Genomic DNA, 18,974 nt, shown 5'->3' on the forward strand with positions numbered 1-18,974 from the left:
AAAAAAAAAAGAGAGAATCATGAGGTTGGTATTGTAACTTTTTAATTTATAGTTTTAAATTATTTTTAAATGTTTGTAACAAACACTGCATGAAACTACGCCGTTTGAAGAATACATAATGGGAGAAAACTGACGCCCAGTTCCCACCGACCGCCCCCCCCCTCACACAAACCACCTCCTCCTCCTTCTTCCTCCTTCCTTCTCCCAACGCATCTATGGACCGTAACCCTAACACTGACCTTTATCACTTCTCTTTCTCCAGATCATCTATCAACTAGTACAATTATTCAAAAAATTGAAGTAATTGACACTCTTCTAAAGCCTCTCTTTGGGTGTTTGGATCTCACCATTTGCGTGATTTTGTGATTTTGAAACAATTTCGAGTCTCTCGCTTGCTAACAGGTATTATTCCGTTTAACATTTTACATTTTTTCAAGATTTGCTGTAACATATCAACCAAAGCAGCACTTGATCATTTGATCCATTGCCATTTCACTTATTGATCGTCTATTAGTGCTAAATACAGACCCTTTTATCAATCTTGCAAAGAAATACTTAAGATTGGAATTTAGTACTGTTGAGTATTGAATTGGGTGTCATTTTCTCTAAAATTTAAACCTTTTCATATATTAGCAATACCATTAAAGGAAAATTTGAACTCTTTTCTGTACCAAACAAACACTTGGAATCCTATTCCAAGCATGGGATTTTCGAAGCTCGCCCACTTGGCCTAAGAGCATGCTTGATGGATAATAGAATTACGTAGTCCAATTCCGGTAGTTTCTATTGGTTGGGTTTCATGTAGTATTGGCTTGTTTTTTCATTGTATTTCTTTTTGTTGGTACTCTATTTGATTGTTGATGTACCACATGCATAAACGAAGATTGAATTCTCAATGCAGGGCATTTTTCATTTCTATGTCTGTACATATACTGGAGAAAGCTACTTGCTTTAGCGGACTTGTCCTCATTGTATCAATGCCTGACTCACACCACACATATCCTGGTCCCAGTTTGCTCAACTCCATTTGCGGCCTGCTAATATAGGCATGCAGCTACTTTGCTGCAGCTTGGAAACACCTCCTCCTTGGTGCTGACATCATAGAGGTGTTTTGCTATTCATTTTGTGCTACTTTACAATGCACTGGAATTAACCGCTTTCATGTATTCATTAATTAATTGTTTTGGCAAAAATGGTGTTTGGTAGAGTAGCAGATATATTTAATGCTGCAATAGGTCGTTTGACAGCTGCTAAGTCTTCTTCTGCTCAGTATATATCAACTGGATCATCACCGCCTCCAGTTGAAACCATTGACCATGGCTTTAGTTTTGCAAATGCTGGCCGCAAGAATAATTTGAGACTTTCTTCGTCTCTTCAAGATTTCTCATCATATCGTCGACTTGATCTTGAAGGAGGTGGGTATAGCGTTGGAACTGATAGGAAGCCACCTTTGTTGCAGAGAGAAAATGCTGGCTCAAGTTTCTCAAAGGAGAAAGCATTGCCTGCTGGAAACCCATTTTTGCGGAGGAAGTGGGTGCGGTTTTTCATGATTCTTTTGTGCCTGTTACTGCTCGCTTTCTTAACTTATCTGATTACAATGTATATTATTTCATATTGGTCTCAAGGAGTTTCCAAGTTCTATGTTGTTCTTGATTGTGGAAGTACTGGCACTCGAGCCTATGTATATCAGGCATCAATTGATCACAAGAAAGATGGTAATCTGCCCATTGTTCTTAAATCATTTACAGAGGGTCATTCTAGAAAGTCAAATGGACGGGCATATGACAGGATGGAAACTGAGCCTGGGCTTCACATGTTAGTACATAATATTTCTGGATTAAAGGCTGCTATAAATCCTCTTGTTCAGTGGGCTGAGAAGCAAATCCCTGAGCATGCACATAAGGCTACCTCTCTTTTCCTTTATGCTACAGCTGGGGTTCGCAGGCTGCCAACTACTGATTCAAATTGGCTTCTAGACAATGCATGGTCCATACTGAAGAGTTCACCTTTCCTGTGCCAGAGAAAATGGGTCAAGGTTATCAGTGGAATGGATGAAGCTTACTATGGATGGATATCGCTTAATTATCAAACAGGTGTATTGGGGAATAGTCCCAAGAAAGTAACATTCGGTGCACTTGACATGGGCGGGTCATCATTACAGGTTACATTTGAGAGCAAAGACCTTGGCCATAATGAGACTGACCTAAACCTTAGAATTGGAGCTGCTTATCATCATCTCACTGCCTATTCTCTTGCGGGCTACGGCTTAAATGACGCATTTGACAAGTCTGTTGTTCAAATTTTTAAAGGGCTCCCTACTACTGATCTAGTCAAAAAAGGGAACATAGAAATCAAGCACCCCTGTTTGCAATCCGGCTACAAGGAGCAATACATCTGTTCTCAGTGTGCTTCTGTTCTACAGAGTAGTGCCGGTCCTGTTGTTGTAGGAAGAAATTCAGGTAAGGGAGTCAAGCCAGGAGTCCCTGTGCAGCTTATTGGTGCTCCAAATTGGCAAGAATGCAGCGCACTGGCTAAAGTTGCTGTTAATTTGTCTGAGTGGTCTAATCAAAGTGCACCACTTGACTGTGATTTGCAACCTTGTGCTCTACCTGATATTTATCCCCGTCCTTATGGCCAGTTTTATGCCATGTCTGGCTTTTTTGTGGTTTATCGGTTTTTTAACCTGACTTCAGAAGCTTCACTTGATGATGTTTTGGAGAAGGGGCAAGAATACTGTCAAAAGACATGGGAAGCTGCAAAAAACAGTGTCCCTCCACAGCCTTTTATTGAACAATACTGCTTTAGGGCACCATACATAGTGTTACTGTTGAGAGAGGGTTTACACATCACAGATGACCACATCATTATTGGCTCTGGAAGTATTACTTGGACTCTTGGGGTTGCTCTCTTTCAAGCTGGGAAGGCATTTTCACCTAGGTTGAGGCTTCCTAGCTATGAAATACTCCAGATGAAGATACATCCAATAGTTCTTATTGTTGTTCTGGCTACATCACTGGTTTTGCTGATTTGCGCACTATCATGTCTTGGCAACTGGATGCAGAGATTTTTTCGAAGACCATATCTTCCGCTTTTCAGGCATAACAGTGCATCTGCTACATCAGTACTAAGTATCCCTTCTCCTTTCCGGTTCCAGCGTTGGAGTCCAATTAGTTCTGGTAGGCTCTACTGCAGTACTTTTGGTTGATATAGCTTTGGTTGTTTTCTTCATTTTTACCCTTGCACGAACTATTTCTTCTTTTATTTAATAAATTATAGCAGAGACTTGAAAACTGATGTCTTTGAAATTCTAAATATTTTGGATGAAGAATAGATTCTTGCCCCTTATTTTAAGGGGAACTTATTTAATTTTGATTTAAATGTTCTCATTCTTTTATTAGGACTAGAGCATAGAGTTTACATGTTTGAAGTCGTAGCCAGTATAGTTTTATTACTAAGGAAATTTTTAATAAATTGCCTTTACATTGTATCTTTAAAGTGCCAACCAGACTGCAATGTTGATCCAGTTGTCCGCTAGGTATTTGGTGAGATACACATAGTGGAGAAGGTACTTTTAAGCATGACTTACTGAAAGAGGCTTGCAATACATTCACATCTCTTTGTTTAAATTATAGATAAACACATGCTTTCCAGGTAACTGCCCTTTGTTTGGATGTCTGAAAATTTGAGTGGTTCCCCAGACAAGCTTGTGATTGAACATAAAATATGCTGCAACTGACTGAATCAATTTCCAGGTTACGAGGCTCTTCTAACTTTTTTAGTGCAGTCTGTAGTTGGTGTCTGTAGGTTTCGTTAATGTTCTTTTAAAACTTTTTGTCCTTTGGGTAACATGGTCGAGATTATGAAAGGATTACCCTAGGTGGATATATTAAATCTTTCACCTTGTTTTATTTGTCATTGCTCTTAACTAAATGTGTGCTATTCCACCTGTGCTGTACTATCGTGTTGTTGATTAGTTTTGCCTTGTTCAGTATTTGAAGGAATTCTTAACTTTTTGAATTCAGGAGATGGAAGAGTAAAGATGCCACTGAGTCCAACAGTTGCTGGTGGCCAGCAAGGACCATTTGGCTTGGCACATGGTCTAAGTAGCAGTGGCATCCAGCTCATGGAATCATCCTTATACCCATCAACCAGTGGAGTATCACATAGTTATTCTTCAAGTAGCTTAGGGCAGATGATGGAGAATAATAGCATGGGTTCATTCTGGTCTCCTCACAGAAGTCAGATGCGTCTTCAAAGCAGGAGATCGCAATCTCGAGAAGACCTCAGTTCCTCTTTGGCTGAGGCACACTTGGTGAAGGTCTAGGGGGTTAGACTTCTGGAAGTTATGGTATAGTGACTTTCTTTTCTACGTTATAATTTTCACAGGGAAAAGGACTGCAATAATCTTTACTGATGGAGGAAAAAGAAAAAGGGTAAAAAGAGGAGAGAGTTGGACGGGTGGGATAGATGGCACTGGTTTGAACATCCTTTACCAATGGTCTTATTTAACAATTCCATTCTAGGGATTCTTTTCTAGCACATGTCTTTGGATGAAAATTAAATTACTGAATCTCAATTTGTCGAGAATTTTCAAAGCTGAGAATACATGTACAGGGGAGACCAAATTTATCATCTTTAATTCACATTAGCATACCGATCTTGTGTATAATTGATAGGTAGATGAGGAAATTTATCAGTAATGGTTCTGCTGCGTGCAATTTTGGTTTCTTAGTCCCAAGTATCATTTGAAAATAATACACTTAGTGCTTTTTTTTTTGCTTAATCATAAATGCATTCCTATAGTATGTGGTAGATGTTCCCAGTACCACAGAATTAATCCCATTCTGGGTGTACTGGTTTTCTAGTTGATTTCAATAGACTCAACTCAGCGGGAGTTTCAGGACCACATAATGAAAATGGAGAATATAATTCTTAAAAGAGAGTGAAAAGAGGTTAGAAGTACATAAGGTGCAGCAGCAACAACAAAAAGAAAAGTCCCTATAGTTTCTCCCTGTCTCCACCCCATCCCCTTGAGGAATCACCAGGATCCTTTCTCTTGTTGTAATCATCCTAGTGTTCATCCTGATCGAACACATAAAATGGATAATTGTCGCTTGCAACAACACGATCAAGTTTAAAACTTTGTCTAAAAACATTCTCGAGTCATCTATCTAATTATGTTATTTTATGTTTTTATGATAACTATAAATAATGCCTTTATCTAGTTTCTTTTTTTGTCCGAGGAGATGGAAGGAGGTCTAGAACTCGAGACTGGATTGGTATGCCTTGACCTAGTTCACTTTTACAGTTGCCGCTTGTTCTCAAAATCTTTTGGCATCTTTAGAAGCTCATAGGTTATTTCCAGTATATTAATAGGCTATCCACACTTGGATCAAAGGCAAGTTTTAAAATAATTCATGTTCACCCACACTTGGGTTTTCTGTGATAAAAAAAGAATAATGTAGCATAGGCCTGGTTTCTATGGAGTTTAGGTGGGATTCTTCCCCGAGGGAATGAAAATGACAAGGAACTATAGGCATAATTGTGGCATCACAGCTAGATTTGTAGAGGTGAGAAATTTCTTAGATGGGTCAGTATACTTAGTTATAATCCATTAAGATTAACTTCACAAGAGATGAAAAAAAGAGATCTCTGAGACCAAAACCGATTCAAGTCCGGATCGGCACTTAGAGGTAAACTGGTATTAGAGTTTATCCAAATGAATTGTTCACATGGCAACGTGACTACTAATCATATATAGAGTTTGCTTGACGCCTGTAGCATGTCCATTTGTGTAAACCTCAAGCTGTTTGGTGTAAATAGCATATTTTTAGTTTCTCATTAAACAATTTTGGAGATACTGCCAAGAAAACCTCAATTGACTTGGAAAAGGTCTCTGTTATCTGTACGTTTTCTATATTCCATTTGCATATTTCTAAAAGATCCGATTGTAAGTTGCAACTTGGCTGTCTATACATTTTTAGGATTAAAATTATAGTCCGTATGTGATGGTTGTAATCATTTCTTTTTCATAATCAAAACCCACAATACACCTAAATTTTATGTATTTAATTATTTTAAATCTAATAAAAAAATTAAATTTTATTTTTATAATTTCTTAAATATTTTTAATTTTTATTTTAAACTAAAAGATACCCAAATTTTGTTTTAGTGATAATATTAAAATACTTATATATTATATATATGGTTATGTTGAATGAAGACGTATGTTAAAAAGTATTTAAATATTGTAAAATTACAAATTGAAGTGTTTATTAGATTAAATTAAAAATTAAAGTGTTTAAATGATTAAATGATCAAAGTTCAAGTGTCCATGTACCAAACAAAAAATGAGAATTTTCATTTATCCAAGAAATAGCCAAAGTGTCGAAATTTTTAATGATTTTAACTAATAGATATCCATTATTTTCATGGGATAAGAGACCTGGTTATGAGCTGAGTTCAAATTAGAACTAGATTAGAACTGGTTTGGATCAAACTTGGAATTAGAGGGGATCAACGGTTCCATTTTATGAACTAGTTTAGAATTATGAGGGAAAGAGGCTGATCTAAGCTTGTCTCTATCTAACTGAACCCGAACTGAATTAAAATTATGATTATTTTGATCGGTTCAAATGAAAAAAGATTTATAGTGATTTATTTTTATTAATATAAATTTTCAATCTACTAATATAATATTTTACTTTTTAAAAGGAAATTTTAAATTTTTTAGATTATATTTTCATGAATTGAGATTATATCGTAATTGAACGGCCAATTAATAAATTCATACCCAAGGATCAAAATCCACCATCCTCATCATGATAGAACCATTGGACAGGTCAAGATGAAATGTCTTCAGCTTTGAACAATAAGCTTATCAAATTTTTGTTCTTTCTCTTTATTTATTTATTTTTGCATACGTGCATATTTAAAAAGTGTCATCCAATGAAGTAAAATTGAATATAGAATATCATATGATAAAAGCAAATAGATTTGGTGAGTGATGGCAGTTAGTTTGAATTTGTCCAAAGTCATAAGTTTGAATGTGTTGGCTAAAAGCCACAGTCAAAAGAACTGTAGACCAGATTGGGAGTTCTTCACATTCCAATCAGTGCCCTAATAAGACTTATCTGAATGCTAACTGCCTATCTCTCTTTTCTAGACATGCTTTCCCCACCTTATCTCTTTTCCCAGCTGTTCCAACGAAGCTAATTCATCATCAACTATCTAATAATTCCAACAGGATGCCATTTCTGGAAATATGTACAAATTGAAACCTGCTCATAATGTCATTAGTTTTTCAGAACAGCATCCTAAATTAAGAATAACGATGATAGATTGTGTTGAGAAACTTTTGTAGACAGAAAAAATAAGGAAAACAGACAACACAAGAACTGTCAAGGTTCGCCAATGTGGCCCCCATTCTCGAGAGCAGAGCAGCTGAATTATTATCAAGTCAAGAAGCACTTAGGATTATAAAATATTTATCCCCGTACCGCCGGAGATGTCGCCCCCGCAACCCCAACCCACTTAAATCGTAACTCCCTTATAAACGGAGAAACTCTCCCAAAGGACAGATATCGTCGCTCTGCTCTGCTTCGCTCCTTGCTCACGCTTTGTTGAGATGCTCTGCTCCGCTCACTTTCTTATATGTATATATATGAGCCATACACAACATACTGTCATTGAAAATGACATGGAAAAGGTTTGCATTGAGTTTCAGCATTGAAACTGTATATATTAGTTTGACGTAGCGAAGGATGAAGTCATTGTTACTGTAATTCACTGCATCTTATTACAAAAGTTGATCTGAAACTGTCATTTCTTTCAAATTTTTTATGACTAATCACATCAACTTTACTTTAAAAGCAACGATAACATGTTCAGTTCGAACTCAAGAACTCATAGGTCATGGAAACGACTCAACTAACAATTGAGTGTATTCAATTGGTGCAACAACTATAACAGCAATGTAACATAGAATCATAAACATGCTCCAGGAACGAAGAATAAAACCATAGACTGAACTTGCAGCTAAGCAAAGAGCAAGATACTTGGCAACAATCATAGAAGAGAACTAATTGTATGTACACTCCATCAAGATGACAGTAACTTAAAATGGAAAGAAAGAAATAAACAATAAATTTATATGCAAAAACATACTAAGAGTAGATAAATATTTGATACAATCAATGGAATCCCCTTGAACCTCTTGACTGATAAAGCTCCAGTCTACTTTTAGCATCTGGAAGCAGTGAATCAAACATTTCATCTTGAGTCACAAAAGATTGCTTGGATGCCCATTCTAGCACCGTAAGCACCTCAGCCTGCGCAAGCTCTTCACTATCTGGGACATGCCGAGCAATGTAGCATAGCAGAAGCAGTGCTGACAGTTGAACAATATGTTCACCAAAGTACACAAGCTGGATTAGATGCTTTGCCCCTCCAGCTTGTATGATTGCCTTGGAATGATCGAAGTGGAGATAGTTCTCTGTACAGGCAAACTTTGTAAGGGCAATTGAAGCCTCCCTAGAAATCTCGGCTTCTCTTTCGTCTAGTAGTTTAACCAATGGGGCAATCATCCTAGTCTCTGTAGCTCGAAATGTTCTTGCTAGATTCCCAATAGCCTTGATACAAGGTAAAAGGAGGTCGGAATCAGCCTTTTCAATGATCTTGAGCAGTTGATCAATGACAGCTTTGCAAGCAGGTGAATTAGGCTTGAATGCTGATCTTCTTAAATCAGCATCTTTCTCTGCTACTGCTGTGATTTCCATCAATGCCATAGCCGAATGGAACTGAACATCTTCAGGTCCCTTCTCTAAAAGAACTGCAAAGCACAAGAGTGCTCTTGATTCAGTTATGTTGCGACAAATAGGAGAATTTCCCTTGGCAAGATGCCAAAGTGCTCTGGCTGCCATTGCTTTCATGTTGGCCTTAGTAGCAGGGTCTTCCAGTTCCCTGCCCTTCAAGCTAACCCCAGAAAGTGAATGATTCTGCTGATGATTCTGCTTCAAACCATTGAATCCATTGCTATTGCTCTTCACATTTGCCCCATTACTATTAAGTCGCTGTGGCGCCTTGGAGGCTGCATTAGCAGCCATAGTATTGGTAACCACATTGTGCAACTGATTTGGAGTCTGATTACCCATAGGATGAGGAATACGGCTATGATCATCATCAGTAGCTGCTGATACTACCTTATTCATATCACTAGCAACATTGGTTGAATTATTACTCGCCAACACAACAGCATGGATCGAAATAGCCTTATGGCTAGCAATAGCATACTTACTATGCTCTTGAACTGTCTCAAACGCAAGATGACCAACAAGCAACCGAATTATATTATGCTGAGCAAAAAGATCTTGACATTTAGGATAATTGGCAGCAAGTTCAGAGACAGCCCAAGCAACAACCGCCTGAACTTTCATGGGACCTTCTTTGAGTATTTTCGCAAACACAGTACAAACACCTGTTTGAATCATGTATTCAACACTTTCCGGGTCACGACCAAGTAACCCAATTGCTCTCGCAGCGTTTTCTTGACCTTCCATTTTACCTTCTTTGACCAATTTCAACAAAGGCAGAACCCCTCCTTCTTCAAGAATCAACTTACCATAGCGATCATTATCTCTAGCAAGCGAAACAAGCGAAGCAGCAGCATCAGATCTATCATCCAAAGACCCAGTAGAAAGAATGGCAATCTGTTCCCAAATAAGGCAAAGAATTGGCTCATTAGCAGCGATTGGAGGCAAACCCAAGTACTCATCATCACGCTCATCAGCCGAAGCCGATACCCTTAAAAGCCAAGAGACATCACCGATTGAATTCTCCAACTGGGAAGACATTTTTCGAAAAGCGGCTGCTGGGATTATAGTGAAAACGCGTTTCATAAGGCCGTTGGCGCGGCATTTTTGAACCAAGGTAAGGGCTTTATCAAGAACTTGTTCTGTATCCTCGATGATCCGGCGAGTGGGTCGTTCGTACAGATCGGGACTGGCACGAGCGGCTTGTCGGAGTAAAGTAGCCAGCTTTTCAGTCTTAGATTTCAGTTCAGCGCATTCTTGCTTGAAAGAACTGGCTTCATCTGCTGATTTGATTACTTGGTCAGCCAACTGTATAGGCCTTGCCAATATTTGTTTCACCAAGTCCGCCATGGCGGACACAACACAAAAAGAAAAAAAGAATAAAACTGCAAAAAAGGAAGAGAACCCAGAAGAGGAATTTTGATAAAAAGATGTATAAAATGATGATCAGATCAAGAAAAAGCAAGAAAGGGAATTAAAAAGGAAAAATCATAGCTGCTTGATTGGTGGAGATGATAGAGAGAGATTAGAGTGGGTGAGAGATGAGCTGGATTTGTATTTGGGTTATCTTTATTTTTGGATTAATTCTTGTCAGAGTTGCTGCCAAGTTTGATTTTGTAGAAAATAAAATGGAAGATTGTTCCTTATTATTCTTGTATACTTTGGGTTTTATGGTAGACGGGTTTTACAAGGTCAAACGCGTTTTGTTATACGCATTTTCTTTTAGGGTCTATTTATTAACGGCTGAGAGGAGATGAAGAAGAAGTTGAAGAAGAAGTAGAAGAGGAAGAAGAATGGAAGACTTGGACAATCAAACTTTTTTTGTTTTTCTTTTTTTTACGTTTTCTGACAGAGAAATTTGATGGCAGTTCTTTTGGCATATGTAACCACCAGCCAGTCAGTCTCGTCTCATTTTTAAGTCTTATGACATTCACACTTGCAGATGGCTTCTGGAATTTGGAATTAGCCCTTTAAAGCCATAGAGCCTTTCTAACAGAAACAAAGTTGAGGGAGTCCTAACCATTAAATTATAAAAATAATTAAAATATTTTATTTTTCAGTCTCTACTTCATTTTCTATTAGTAAAAGAATATGAGACAAAATATGTAAGGAAAGAGTAAGCCACTCTTTTTTTTTTTTTTTAAATAGATAAGTGACTCTTAAAATAGAAGGAAAAAAGAAAAAGAAATAAATAAATAAATATATATTAAAAAAATACTAAAATTGATCCCATGACTCGTATTTTCTCATGGTATCACATGTCCATTCACCTTACTAGTTATCAGTTTTTCATGGAACCAATGCCAGAAAAAAGTTTATGAATTTGGTGGTGAATTTGAAGCTATTGAACCTCCACTGACCACCAAAATGCCCAGCAAACATAGACAAAAGAGGACTCAGGGAAAGAATGAGGCAAGGAGGCAAATTGCTGGAAAGCTAAGTAAGAGAGGCGGGAGCATGACTTGTTTTATTTCTCACTAAGAAGGTCATAGTAAAGCAAGTTGTATTGTAACTCCATCAGAGGTACATATCAAGGTTGACTGTATTGAATACTAGAAATTTCAATATATTTCTTGAATGAATTTCAATTAATATGACATATTTTGTTCCCACAAGGCACAAAATATCTAGGAGCGCAAGGAAAAGCTCAGCCAGAGGGAAACAAGTTCAGTTCAAAAAGATGGAACTACTAAGCCAGCTACTGCTAAATCAAAGGGCGAAGAAAAGGGATCAGATACAATGACAGAAGGCAATTGTTATAGAAGACCACAAAAGACAGGGTTGCTACATTGACGAAGAGACATTGAACATGACATTAACTATAAGTGCCTCTTTTTATGTGATAACATAAATTGTAGTATGAAAGAGTTGTCTTAACGGAGTGTATTGCAATGTGTAACCAGGTAGGGCATCAGAAAAAGTTGTCTCTCAATCTGATATAAATGCTCATGAAACTTTTACTGCAAAACCCTGATCCTAAAGTAAGATTTCCAATTCCTAATGAGAGAGAATTAAGACAAACAAAGCAAACTTCAAAGCCTTCCAAGAAGATTGCATTTGTTGGGAATGGTCATCTCTCATTCAAAACACATGGCTTGCAATGGCAAGATGAACCTTACTTAACATTGTATTTGGGATTTTATGGACTCCAAATTTGGGGATGATACCAATGAAACTAAAAAAAATGGTAACCTATTATCTCATGCCATGTCAGCCTCCAAGTATTACAGGTTAGCAAAAATAAATAGGCGTTTGTGATTCTTCCAACAGAAGGGCACAAATGGGCTGATTTTAAAAGAAAAAGGATGATGTTGGGAATTAAAAAATCATGAGGGGCCAAGTAGCCCACAACCTAAAGTTTAAGAACAGTTTGGCCCTTTTTCCTATTTCCTTTTCTCTTAAATCATATGGCCATTAGCTAGAAAAAACTATATTGAAGCAATAACCGATATTTTTATTCTTTTCCTTGAACAACATTGTGATTATTATAATAATGTGTGACAAATGTTGCTTTTGGTTTTCAATAATATTTTATAATTTGAATTGATTTGTTAATTTAATTGGTCGCTCTCATGGAATTATGTAATATCAATTTTATAAAATTTATTAATTCAAAAAATAATAATTTGAATAAATCGATCCAATTGGTTTAATTGGAGATATTGGGTCAACCAATCCATTCAACTAATCAGACTTTAATTTAAATAAATTTTTAATTTGTAAACTCTAATGCGACTAGTCGGATCATCAACTCTTATTTTGAGCTCAACTGTCTGATGGGTCTATTTTTAAATAGTGATTTTCAATTGTTTTGAAGATGTCAATGATTTTTTAAAATAATATTCTTTTCCGATGGGATGTGAATGATAATGTTTATGAGATGATAGTGGACATGAGTAAGTACATGGGCTCCTTGGGGCAATAATTTTATACTTTTTTTTCTAATAGAAATAATATGTATAAAGAAAATCATTGTTCCCAGAATGGGTCTGTCTGATTATGTTGGTTTGCTTCTTTGTTTTATTACATATGTTTTCGATGTATATAGGATCTTAACATACCTAAGAATAATAAAAATAACAATAAGGCAAAAGGTATAAAAATGGCCTTCAATTTGTTAGAAAAATCCAATTAAGTTCTTTTTCTTTAATATAATTCAACTCGTTAACTTTTATAAAAGATTAAATTAAATTTTTATCTTTCCTTTTGCCAATTAAACTTTATAAAAAGTCCAATTAACTCCTAATACTAGCAGCGTCTAAAGTGTTGTTAAGTGTACATTTCATTATCTTAAGATCGTGAATAATTACCGCTCTAAATATTTTAAAGTTACGTCTACATCATACGAATGAGCACAAGCCACTTCTTCTTCTTTATGTTAACTTAGATCATAGCTTCTACAACCATAAAATCTCCTTCCATGATTGTCTTTCTTTATAAAATATACGCCTTTGTAGTTTTACTGATTCAACAACTTGCACTCACCCTTTACTTACAAATGAGCATGATGAAAAAGATGAAAATGTTGCAGCCATTTTAAATGAGGAAAGAAATCACTGCTCTTTTTTTATAAATTAGAGTTTATAGATACTAAAATTATAAAAATAAAAAAAAGTAATTTCCTCTTCCTCACGTGATATAAGCGTGACTTTAAAATATTCAGAACGGTTATTATTCGCGCCCTCAAAATAATAAAACCCTTACACTTAATAGTATTTTAGACGTTGTTAGCATTACATGTTAATTAGACATTTTATAAAAGTTAATGGATTTATTGAGCCAAAAAATAGCATAAAAACTTAATTTAACCTTTTATAAAAGTTAATGAATTTAATTAAGTTAAAAAAATGATGAAAACTTAATTGGACTTTTTTAATAAATTCAAGGATATTTTTATACATTTTGCTTAATAATAATAATAATAATAATAATAATAAATAAATAAATAAATAAATAAAATCAATAAAATGAGCTGGCGACTCTATTTATGGTCCTACTAGAGAAGGTTTAGATTTTTCATGACTTGATTAAAATAACAGTTATTTAATAATTTAATCCAATCAATAAATATTTGATATTCTCTGTTCTAGAGTGTTATTTATTGAAATTTCTATTTCTTTTTCTAAATATTATATCTCTATATTTTTAATCCGTTATTTCATTCATTTTTATGAAAAACCAATTGGTTAATAAATTAGGTGATTTATTCTTTTCTTTATGAATTTTTTATTTTTTTTATTAATAATATTTTTTAGACCTAATTAGATGATGAGAATGTTAAGAATGTATCAATCTAGTTGGGATGTTTAGAGTGATTTCATTGATTTATGGGCTCCAATTTTCAATTTAGAAAAAGTAAGATACTTTGAAAAATTAAAAATTATATTTGCTTCCTAAACTTTTGATATAATTATTCACTTAAAATTAAATTTGTATAAATTAAGCAATATATTTATTGAGAAACTTTGAAAAATTCTAATACCATATTAAAATCATCATACATTATTTTTTTATCAACTTATGGTAAATTCATTTTTAAATTTTTGGCTCGAAATATTTCTTTTATTTAAGAAACGAATAAAAGGCCATGCATGATTTTTTATCAAATCAGGATAGATTTATTTTTATTATTTTGGCTCAAATTATTTTTTTATTTTAAAATTTATTTAAAAATTATATATGAAATAAAAAAATTTCTATTTCTAATTTGAACACAAAATTTTTTAGATCGACTTTGATATGGTATCAAATTTTTTCAAAACTTATTTTTTTATTTATAGAATTTTTTATTATATATAAACTACACAATATGGATAATTATTCTCTTGCACCCACTATAAATGTAATGATTTACTTAATCCAGAAGTATGAATTTGAACTCAATATCCCATCTTCTAAAATCAAATTCTTTTATCACTTTAGTATTTCTTAAAGTGTATTAAATAAATAGTTTGTTTTGACTAAATTAAATATTTAAATTTGGGTGAATTTGATTATATCAAAAGTTTAGGGATCAAATAAAACTTCTATTTTGTCCAATTGACCCATTAACTAGTTGGACGGAGAGGTCATTTATATAAGGAATTGAAAAATTGAACGAACACAAATTAAAAACGTAGGCGGATATCAGTACAATACACCAAAATAGAAGAGGTTATTATTAGTCCATTTTTCTTAGTTAATTTATTTGATGTAACAGATTGTACAGCTGGTAATCTTTTGTCCCTTGCTTTTCCACTGTAACAGTTTGCTTATGTGGCAAATTCTGGTTGGATGTTCTACTTGCTGGACAGTTACTTTGGTGACTGATTAGTCTTTCTCCTTAACCTGTGTATAAATATCAGTGTTGCTCGTTAATGAAAATATAGAGAACAAGCTTTCACAAAGTTGCAAAAGGTGTTTGTTATTCAAACTATAATTTTCATAATTTTAACTAATTTTTTAAATCTTATAATTTTATATAATATAATACTTACTATGTTAAATAGACTATATAATAAGGAGTAGTTAGCTCTTTACACTCGTCATAAAAATAAAACTATCTAATACGTTAATACGTAAAAAAATGATTCGAATCTAAAATCTCTCACTTCAAAAAAGTAGATAGTCTTACCATTTATGTTCTACCTTTAAGTGTAAAGCGGAATAAATGTTGTTGTCGTACTAAACGCATAAATGCTTAATATTATCACACTAAAAGGAAAGTAATAATAGGAAAAAAAACTATCTATAAAAGAATAACATATTTACTTTTGCTCCATTTTGACCGATTAAAAATTAATTAGAATTAGAAAATTTAAGATGGTTGAATTCAATTGTCAAAAAAATTATTTATTTCATATTCAATAAATTCAGTCTTTCTATTATCATCTTTTTTCAATTTCTTGGAAGACCATTCTTTTCCTCATTTTATTTAATTAACCATTGTTACAGTAAATTTTATGTCAGAAGAAAAGAAAATACCCTAAGAAAGAAGGAATGATACCATTAATAAATCTATGTGATTTAACTTTTTGAAACAAGAATTTTTGTAGTTTTTTACTATACTTTAGTACTCTAAGAATTAAAGCGTTAATAATTTACATACAAAATTAATAGTAATATTAATTCAATGGTTGTAGCTTATTTCTTCGGTATCAATTGCTTGTAATTTCACCATCATATTATTTATTACTAACTTAATTTTCATTCAAGACTGGCTATGTCATTTTTATTAAAAAAAATAGTCTTATAATTCGAATTTTTCCCAATTCTAGCTAACGTCAAATTTTTTTTGAATCATTTGATGAGACTAAAAGACTCTATACTTCGTCATCTATCGGTTAAAATTAATTTTGCAGCAAACAGACTTTATTTAAAATTCAATAGTCAAAACTATCAACAGTGTCAATAAATTCATATACAAATTGCTAATGGTTTAACTGTCAAAATACTAAAATGTCGCTAGAAATGCTACGAAACTCTTTATATAAAAAGATTAAATCACAATTCCTTTTCTTTATTTTTTTTTCTTCTCCCTTTTATTACAGAGCAGAGGTGAATATTATAAGGTGGGCAATAAAACAAAGACTGGAGGAGGAAAAATAGAAGGAACATTCCAAAACTGAAAGGATAAATAAAGATCATCAAATTAAAAATGAGAATCTATGCAATATTTCCAAAGGCAGCGGCTGAAGAATGACTTGGGATTGGTTATTTATAATCATATATTATTTTCTAGCGCCAGCCAATTTAGGACACGTAAGGCTTAGTTGATCTCAGAAATTTCCTTAACAAAATTTATGGTGTTGAATCTATTCACAAAATTTAGGGATCCAAAAATATATATATATTTCAGTCTGCTCTTTAATTTCTCTTACAGATTTTAAAGATAGTAGGCCGGTTCGGGTATATTCAACAATAATAATATAAATGATATATTTAAATTTTATTTTGGTTACAAAATTTTTATTATTTTATTTCAATCGATAACTTTAATTTTAGTTATAATTAAGTTATTTTATTAATAAGAAATTTAACATATCATATATTTTTTCTTATTAGCTATATTTAAATTAAAATAAAATTAAAATTGAATGAATAAATAAAAATTTTATGACTAAAATAAAATTAAATGTAAAGTTAAGTAAACATTTTTATGATTATACCGAATTACTAATGGGTGTTAAACCTTTTCATTGAATAGATTGCACTTTTTAAAACTGTTTTTATCAAAAACATTCTTGAAAAATACAATAATTTACATGAATTTTCATAAAAATAATTTCTAAAATTTAAAAATTAATTATTTTTTAGAAAAGAAAAAAAAAAAAAACAGTTTCTAGTCACCTCAATTTCTAATAAAATATTAGTGGCCCTCATGATGTGGATTGCGATTCTGTAGCTAATTAAATCAAATATTAATTGATTAAGAAAAACACAATAATCAAAATTTTCTAATTATTGTATTCGAATCTGTAGACACCAAAGCACTAATCAAAACCATATATCTTCTTCCAATCTACTCAAATATATACACTTTACAGTATGTCTATTGTTTTAAGTTTTGGGCACATGCAACTTGTTGGACCAAATTATACAAATTTAGAATTACATATTAAAATTGGTCCACTTATTAACATATATAAACACTAATTTAACAAATTACTAATTAAAAAAGGACTTAAAATATTGGATATACATAACATATATATGACTTGGTGTTGTCAATGGAATAACAAGGTCAGCACTCATTAATCAGGCAGCATTTTTAATTACCAAAACTTTTATGCATTTAAAATATGTATTAGACGCTGTCTAGGTTAAACAAAATTTGGAAATAAGAATTAGGGCCCAGAGCATAGATATCGATAATTTCTGCTCGAACTAAAAAATTATATAAAAATATTTAATTTAAAATGATTTTTAAAAAAAATTGTTCGATTCAATATAGCGATATCTGTATTTTAACATGGTTTTAAGTTTTTTCTATTTTGAAAAAATAGAATTTGATTTACTTCTAATTATTTATAAATAACCGATTGAAACACAGTTAATCCTGACAACAATTTTAAAGTGAGCACAATCTTCAAAAGGACATCTTCAATAGACTTGAATGGGTTATGAATATAACCATGAGGAGATGCCTATTTATCAAATGTAGGCTTTCAATAGAATTGATTGGGTTAATATATGACTTACATTGTGTTTAGTTCGGATGTATGAAATCTATAGAATTTATTTACAAATCTAAAATTTATATGTTTTAAATGAAATAAAAATTAATTTAAAATTTTATATATTCAAATTTATGTAGAATTAGTTATAACTAAATTAGATTTTAACAAGATAGATAGAATTTCCAAATGAATCTCACATTAATTTGTCAATATATTTTATAGTAGTAAGATATATTTTTCAATTTTAGTATTTCCATTTTAGTTTCTCTCTCATATATTTTTTTCAGATGAAATAAATATTTTAATAGATTTCAATCAAACGGAGCATTAATACCAAGATATATTTTGTGCCCTATCTGAATCCCATCTAAAATACATATCAATCTTTACCATACATCTTAATACCCCAACTTCATCTTACTTCAAAGTGAACTCTACTCTAAGGATGGTGTATTTAATTAAGATTTTTATAGATTTTTTTTAAATGAATTACTTTTAAGGAGTTTCTGAATTTTTAATGATTTTTACAGAGTTTATGATTTAATGAATGACTTTTACAGACTTCACTTAAACATACTTTTATAGATATTGATAGACTATTATTTTTTTATTATTTAATTACTTAAAAATAAATTTAATCATTTTATTTTTATTACTTTCTTTATTCTTTTTCGTTTACTTTAAACATTATTCCACATAATTTTATATGCAAAATAGTAGACTTTATTTTATTATTATATTAAATTCATACCAATTTCAAATTTTTTTATCTCACAATATGAATATTGTTTTTTTATTAAGAGAATAATTCTTTTAAATGAAATTATTATATATTACAATTTATTTTCAATTAAACCACCAAATTCATATCATACTTATTATATTTTTTATTATTTATTTGATAAATATTTAAATCAATAATAATCACGCTTACTAAATTATTTGATAAATATTTAAATTGAAAATTATGTTTACTAATAAAACAAATAATCCAAATAGTCTTCTA

At 32.4% G+C, this 18,974-nt stretch overlaps 2 protein-coding genes across 2 annotated transcripts; one reads left to right on the top strand and one right to left on the bottom strand.

Annotated features, from left to right (window-relative positions):
• Positions 1–118: 118 nt before the first annotated feature.
• On the top strand, positions 119–4,655 carry LOC8287927 (probable apyrase 7). Its single transcript, XM_002533749.4, has 3 exons — positions 119–402; positions 902–3,176; positions 4,023–4,655. Exons 2-3 carry the CDS (start codon positions 1,193–1,195, stop codon positions 4,322–4,324), a joined length of 2,286 nt encoding a protein of 761 aa, XP_002533795.2. The 5' UTR covers positions 119–402; positions 902–1,192; the 3' UTR covers positions 4,325–4,655.
• Positions 4,656–8,002: 3,347 nt separating this feature from the next.
• Positions 8,003–10,783, bottom strand: LOC8287926. Its single transcript, XM_002533748.4, has one exon. The coding sequence runs from the start codon at positions 10,158–10,160 to the stop codon at positions 8,193–8,195; it is 1,968 nt and encodes a 655-aa protein (XP_002533794.1). The 5' UTR covers positions 10,161–10,783; the 3' UTR covers positions 8,003–8,192.
• Between the last annotated feature and the right edge of the window lie 8,191 nt (positions 10,784–18,974).

Source organism: Ricinus communis, chromosome 5 (assembly GCF_019578655.1).
Source record: "Ricinus communis isolate WT05 ecotype wild-type chromosome 5, ASM1957865v1, whole genome shotgun sequence".
NCBI lineage: Eukaryota > Viridiplantae > Streptophyta > Magnoliopsida > Malpighiales > Euphorbiaceae > Ricinus > Ricinus communis.

Excerpts from the sequence above, each read along its gene's own strand:
- LOC8287927 (XM_002533749.4), top strand. The coding sequence starts at position 1,193 with ATGGTGTTTGGTAGAGTAGCAGATATATTTAATGCTGCAATAGGTCGT. Across the intron at positions 3,177-4,022 it reads TTGGAGTCCAATTAGTTCTG|GAGATGGAAGAGTAAAGATG; the intron begins GTAGGCTCTACT and ends TTTTGAATTCAG.
- LOC8287926 (XM_002533748.4), bottom strand. The coding sequence starts at position 10,160 with ATGGCGGACTTGGTGAAACAAATATTGGCAAGGCCTATACAGTTGGCT.